The sequence below is a fragment of the Oncorhynchus nerka genome, linkage group LG9b, assembly GCF_034236695.1.
Source record: "Oncorhynchus nerka isolate Pitt River linkage group LG9b, Oner_Uvic_2.0, whole genome shotgun sequence".
NCBI lineage: Eukaryota > Metazoa > Chordata > Actinopteri > Salmoniformes > Salmonidae > Oncorhynchus > Oncorhynchus nerka.
The window spans coordinates 47,664,919-47,671,806 of NC_088424.1; the positions used below are offsets into that span (position 1 = coordinate 47,664,919).

Below are 6,888 nucleotides of genomic sequence, written 5' to 3' on the forward strand. Positions count from 1 at the left end.
TCTCACTCTCTGTCCTCCAGGGTCACCCAGGTCTGATTGGTCTGATTGGGCCGCCTGGTGAGTTCGGAGAGAAGGGAGACAGAGGCCTGCCTGGACCCCAGGGAACTGGTGGAGGCAAAGGAGACACTGTATGTGACTGATATGTTTACTACTCCTTTATTTAATAGTTACTAGTTTATTTGCTAACGTATAAGCTATCTTTAAACCATCATCTGTAAACGGCTTATAAACCATTTATAAAGTGTTAGCTCATTTGGTTGATGTTACTGTGAAGCCTCGTCTCATTGGTTCCTGCTGTATTGTGTCTCTGTAGGGTGTTGGTGGTCCTGCCGGTCCCCTTGGTCCTCCCGGACCTCCTGGTATTCCTGTAAGTTAATCAGGAAATCATCTCCTCGTCAGAAGACCTCTTCAGCAAATTATTATTCAGCAAATTTCTATCAAATGTCTGTAGAATTTCATTAACCCAGTGTCACTATTGTTATAGTGTTATTGTTCCACTTTGTGTCTCTCTTTAAACATCTTCTCATATCAAAACATCTTCATTGTCTACTACTTCATCATGTTCCTAGTCTTATCGTTCACTTTGTGTCTCTGTTTTTCTAGGGACCTGTGGGCTCTAAGGGGTCCAAGGGATCGTCAGTAAGTGCCGTTCATTAGATGACTAACCGAAGACACTAACATCTCATATATGACTGGTGTGATAACTTCCGTGTGTAATGTGGTGCCCTGTGTATTGTTTTGTAGGGTGGAGCTGGCCAGAAAGGAGACACTGGTGTGATTGGACCACCCGGAGCTCCTGTAAGTCAACATTTTTCTCTCTAAGATGATCTCATAATTATCCATTTTGATTGTTTACCTTTTTCCTGTCTCTGATTGGATGTTTCCCTGACCCCTGCCATCTATAACTTTTAATTTTAATTTTTTTATTTTTACATTTTACCCCTTTTTCTCCCCAATTTTCGTGGTATTCAATTGTTTTAGTAGCTACTATCTTGTCTCATCACTACAACTCCCGTACGGCTCGGGAGAGACGAAGGTTGAAAGTCATGCGTCCTCCGATACACAACCCAACCAGCCGTACTGCTTCTTAACACAGCTCGTATCCAACCCGGAAGCCAGCCGCACCAATGTGTCGGAGGAAACACCGTGCACCTGGCAACCTTTGTTGGCGCGCCCTACGCCCGGCCCGCCACAGGAGTCGCTGGTGCGCGATGAGACAAGGATATCCCTACCGGCCAAACCCTCCCTAACCCGGACAACGCTAGGCCAATTGTGCGTCGCCCCACGGACCTCCCGGTCGCGGCCGGTTGCGAGAGCTGGCGCTGCGCCACCCGGGGGGCCCCGCCATCTATAACTTTTAACCTCTCTTCCAACCAGGGTCCTCCTGGGGACATCATCCAGCCGCTGCCCATCCAGCAGGCGAGCAGGAAGAACAGACGCCAGGCGGAGGACGACGGCGTGCAGGGCGACGAGGCGGGAGGCATGGCGGACTACGGCATGGAGACCACAGCGGACGTGGAGGACGTGTTCGGGTCCCTGAATAACTTGAAGCAGGACATCGAGAGGATGAAGTTCCCCATGGGAACACAGGACAACCCTGCCAGGACCTGTAACGACCTGCACCTCAGCCAGCCTGACTTCCCTAACGGTGGGTTCAATCAATCAAACAGACTGCATTGTCCTCAGAGGGAACTTTGGTTTCTGGGTAAAAACACAGAGTTATAAACAGTAACAGACTGTATTGTCCTCAGAGGGAACTTTGGTTTCCGGGTAAAAACACAGAGTTATAAACAGTAACAGACTGTATTGTCCTCAGAGGGAACTTTGGTTTCTGGGTAAAAACACAGAGTTATAAACAGTAACAGACTGTATTGTCCTCAGAGGGAACTTTGGTTTCTGGGTAAAAACACAGAGTTATCAACAGTAACAGACTGCATTGTCCTCAGAGGGAACTTTGGTTTCTGGGTAAAAACACAGAGTTATAAACAGTAACAGACTGCATTGTCCTCAGAGGGAACTTTGGTTTCTGGGTAAAAACACAGAGTTATAAACAGTAACAGACTGTATTGTCCTCAGAGGGAACTTTGGTTTCTGGGTAAAAACACAGAGTTATAAACAGTAACAGACTGAGTTACAGAAACATCATCATCATCATCATCATCATACAGCCACGTCAGGAGCTGGTTAGCAATGAAATGAGAGAGAGAGCAGCTGTTAAGAGGAGCCCCACACACAGCAAATAGACATTGCATATGAAATATTCATTAACAAGTGCAACATTGACTTGGCCAAAGATCTTATGTGACTGAAACTTTGCAGTAAAGTAGGATTTTTTTTTAAATCACAAAGATTAGTGATTTACAATGTTGATTCCTGGTGACGTACTGTGAATGCTGGTTTCAACTCAATCTGAGCATCTCATTACAATCTGAGCATCTCATTATAATCTGAGCATCTCATTATAATCTCAGCATCTCATTATAATCTCAGCATCTCATTATAATCTGAGCATCTCATTATAATCTGAGCATCTCATTATAATCTGAGCATCTCATTATAATCTGAGCATCCCATTATAATCTGAGCAACTATTATAATCTGAGCAACTCATTATAATCTCAGCATCTCATTACAATCTGAGCATCTCATTACAATCTGAGCATCTCATTATAATCTGAGCATATCATTATAATCTGAGTATATAATTACAATCTGAGTGAATCCTGTTTTGCAGTACCATGAGGGACATTGTTTAATAACCTTGCCATAGGGCCCCAGTACATCCTGTTAATGATTGTGTGTGTTGTGATGTTCAGGTGAATACTGGATCGATCCTAACCAGGGCTGTACTGGAGACTCCTTCAAGGTCTACTGTAACTTCACCGCTGGAGGAGAGACCTGTATCTACCCTGACAAGAAGTCCGCAGGCGTACGTTTCCATGGGTCATTTCTGGAAAATAATGTCTATAAATGTTTGTAATGCCTATAGATACACTCTTAGGAAAAAAGGGTTCCAAACGGGTTCTTTGTCTGTCCCCATAGGAGAACCCTTTTGGGTTCCATGTAGAACCCTATGTAGAAAGGGTTCTACGTGGAAGCCGAAAAGGGTTCTTCAAAGTGTTCTCCGAGGGACAGCCAAAAACCCTTAAGGTTCTACATAGCACCTTTTTTCTAAGAGTGTACAGTAGTTAATATGAACCTTTTAGCAATTTCATACTCAGTGTTTTACGATCTATTTAGGATGTAGATCGATAGACCTTTTTTTATTTTATTTAACCTTTATTTTACTAGGCAAGTCAGTTTTAAGAACAAATTCTTATTTACAACGACGGCCGAATGGGTTAACTGCCTTGTTCATGGGCAGAACAACAGATGTTTACCTTGTCAGCTCTGGGATTTGATCTAGCAACTTGGTGGCTACTGGCCCAACGCTCTAAAACCACTAGATTACCTACCACTCCAACAGTGAACCTGCCGCACCAAAAACAGTGACCTGGTAACCTGTTCATTCATTCACGGTGTTGTTTGTGTTCTGTGTAACAGGTCAGAATATCTAACTGGCCAAAAGAGGCTCCAGGATCATGGTTCAGTGAATTCAAACGTGGAAAAATAGTAAGTATAGAAAATATCCACCTCTCGAAGCAGTTATACGTGATCAAGATTGAGATGTACGATAGACATTTCAGACTCAGGGCAAGATAACCTACAGTGAGACTAAATGTATCATCTCCATAACTCTCTCTCTCTCTCTCTCTCTCTCTCTCTCTCTCTCTCTCTCTCTCTCTCCTTCTCTCCTTCTCTCTCTCTCCCCCCCCCTTCTCCTTCTCTCTCTCTCTCTCCTCTCTCTCTCTCTCTCCCCCCTCTCTTTTCTCTCTCTCTCTCTCTCTCTCTCTCTCTCTCTCTCCCCTTCTCCTTCTCTCTCTCTTTCTCTCTCTCTCTCCCCCCCTTCTCCTTCTCTCTCTCTCTCCCCTTCTCCTTCTCTCTCTCTCTCTCTCTCCCCCTTCTCTTTTTCTCTCTCTCTCTCTCTCTCTCTCTCTCTCTCTCTCTCTCTCCTCTCTCTCTCCCCCTTCTCCTTCTCTCTCTCTCTCTCTCTCTCTCTCTCTCTCTCCCCCTTCTCCTTCTCTCTCCTTCTCCCAGTTGAACTATGTGGACATGGAGGAGAACACCATCCAGACGGTCCAGATGACCTTCCTGAAGCTGCTCAGCTCATCAGCCCGTCAGAATTTCACCTACATCTGCCACCAGTCGGTAGCCTGGTACGATGCCAAGGCAGACGGCTACGACAAGGCTCTACGCTTCCTGGGCTCCAACGACGAGGAGATGTCCTATGATAACAACCCCTTCATCAAGGCCCTGTCGGACGGATGCTCGGTATGTCGTCTTAAAAACTCAGATTTCAGCTTGGAGCTTCCATTGGCATTAGTTCCATTAGAGATTCCATTTGTCCAATTGGAGATCCTATTGGTTCCATTAGAGATTCCATTTGTCCCATTGGAGATCCTATTGGTTTCATTAGAGATTCCATTTGTCCCATTGGAGATCCTATTGGTTCCATTAGAGATTCCATTTGTCCCATTGGAGATCCTATTGGTTTCATTAGAGATTCCATTTGTCCCATTGGAGACCCTATTGGTTCCATTGGAGATTCCATTTGTCCCATTGGAGGTCCTATTGGTTCCATTATATTCCATTTGTCCCATTGGAGATCCTATTGGTTCCATTAGAGATTCCATGTGTCCCATTGGAGACCCTATTGGTTCCATTAGAGATTCCATTTGTCCCATTGGAGATCCTATTGGTTCCATTAGAGATGCCATTTGTCCCATTGGAGATCCTATTGGTTCCATTAGAGATTCCATGTGTCCCATTGGAGACCCTATTGGTTCCATTAGAGATTCCATATGTCCCATTGGAGATCCTATTGGTTCCATTAGAGATGCCATTTGTCCCATTGGAGATCCTATTGGTTCCATTAGAGATTCCATTTGTTCCATTGGAGATCATATTGGTTCCATTAGAGATTCCATTGGTTCCATTAGAGATTCAATTAGTGCCATTATAGATTACAGTAGTGTCATTATAGATTCCATTAGTGCCAACACCGATTCCATTGGTTCCATTGAAGATTCCATTGGTTCCATTGGAGATCCTATTGGTTCCATTGGAGATTCCATTAGTTCCATTAGAGATTCCATTGGTTCCATTGAGATTCCATTGGTTCCATTGAAGATTCCATTTGTTCCATTGGAGATCCTATTGGTTCCATTAGAGAATCCATATGTCCCATTGGAGATCCTATTGGTTCCATTAGAGATTCCATTTGTCCCATTAGAGATCCTATTGGTTCCATTAGAGATTCCATTGGTTCCATTAGAGATTCCATTGGTTCCATTAGAGATTCCATTAGTGCTATTATAGATTATGTTAGTGCCAACACAGATTCCATTGGTTTCATTAGAGGTTCCATTGGTTCCATTGGAGATTCCATTGGTTCCATTAGAGATTCAATTGGTTCCATTAGAGATTGCTAATTGGTCATCATATGGTAGTTACTGGTAGATATTGATTGATCTTAGCATCTGAATTTGACACCACAATAACTCCTTGCTTCCCTTCCTCCTCCACTCCATCCCTCTCCCTCTCTCCCTCCCCTCTCCCTCTCTCCCTCCCCTCTCCCTCTCCCCTCTCCCCTCTCCTCTCCCTCCCCTCTCCCTCTCTCCCTCCCCTCTCCCTCTCTCCCTCCCCTCTCCAGCTGAAGTCGGGCTACTCCAAGACGGTGATGGAGATCAACACTCCTCGCGTCGACCAAGTGCCCATCCTCGACGTCATGTTTAATGACTTTGGCGACCCCAGCCAGCGGTTCGGGTTCGAGGTGGGCCCCGTCTGCTTCATGGGCTAGGACCTGACCATCCCCTGAACCCCCTCTGCCCTACCCCCTATAGAACAACACCCCCCCTCCTCCTCTTCCCTACCCCTATAGCACAACATGCCCCTCCCTCCTCTTCCCTACCCCCTATAGCATAACATGCCCCCCTCCTCTTCCCTACCCCTATAGCACAACATGACCCCCCTCTGCCCTGTCATAGAAGCATTGTCCCAGGGGAAGACTCCTCGCCCTTGTAGGGCCAATCACATAATGACTTTAACTTGTAACGAGAGGAAGTGACATCAGGAATAAAGGACGTTTGATGCCGTGGGCGGACAGTGGCACACTTTCAGCAAACAGAGAGGAGGACCCACTCGCCCCAACCCTCAAAACCTCCTTTTCTCCCCCTCGTCTCCCCTCTCCTCACCCTTTACCTTGATTAGAGGGAGGATCCACTCACCCCACCCAAGCCCCCTTTCCACCCCTCATCTCACCCCTCGTCCTTTCCCCTTTTCCCTCCAACCACTCTTCCTACCCTGTCTCGTCCCTTGTCCCTCCCCCAGCCCAGCCTCCTGTCTGGTAGCTCCAGTCCCCTCGTCCCTCCCCCAGCCTCCCTGTCTGGTAGCTCCAGTCTCCTCGTCCCTCCCCCAGCTTCCCTGTCTGGTAGCTCCAGTCTCCTCGTCCCTCCCCCCTCCCTGCCCAGCCTCCCTGTCCCTGGGTAGCTCCAGTCTCCTCGTCCCTCCCCCAGCCCAGCCTCCCTGTCTGGTAGCTCCAGTCTCCTCGTCCCTCCCCAGCCCAGCCTCCCTGTCTGGTAGCTCCAGTCTCCTCATCCCTCCCCAGCCCAGCCTCCCTGTCTGGTAGCTCCAGTCTCCTCGTCCCTCCCCCAGCTTCCCTGTCTGGTAGCTCCAGTCTCCTCGTCCCTCCCCCAGCCCAGCCTCCCTGTCTGGTAGCTCCAGTCTCCTCGTCCTCCCCCAGCCCAGCCTCCCTGTCTGGTAGCTCCAGTCTCCTCGTCCCTCCCCCAG

At 47.3% G+C, this 6,888-nt stretch overlaps 1 protein-coding gene across 1 annotated transcript in view; it reads left to right on the plus strand.

Moving 5' to 3' along the window:
* LOC115114042 (collagen alpha-1(XI) chain-like) overlaps positions 1 to 6,561 on the plus strand; it is a 193,322-nt gene extending 186,761 nt beyond the window's left edge. Inside the window, exons 58-66 of the mRNA XM_065013638.1 lie at positions 21 to 128; positions 314 to 367; positions 604 to 639; positions 745 to 798; positions 1,378 to 1,648; positions 2,817 to 2,929; positions 3,544 to 3,612; positions 4,138 to 4,371; positions 5,753 to 6,561. Of these exons, the coding sequence (XP_064869710.1) occupies positions 21 to 128; positions 314 to 367; positions 604 to 639; positions 745 to 798; positions 1,378 to 1,648; positions 2,817 to 2,929; positions 3,544 to 3,612; positions 4,138 to 4,371; positions 5,753 to 5,899 (1,086 nt within the window). The 3' untranslated portion in view covers positions 5,900 to 6,561. The remainder of the gene's footprint in view (positions 1 to 20; positions 129 to 313; positions 368 to 603; positions 640 to 744; positions 799 to 1,377; positions 1,649 to 2,816; positions 2,930 to 3,543; positions 3,613 to 4,137; positions 4,372 to 5,752) is intronic.
* The last annotated feature ends 327 nt before the right edge of the window (positions 6,562 to 6,888 follow it).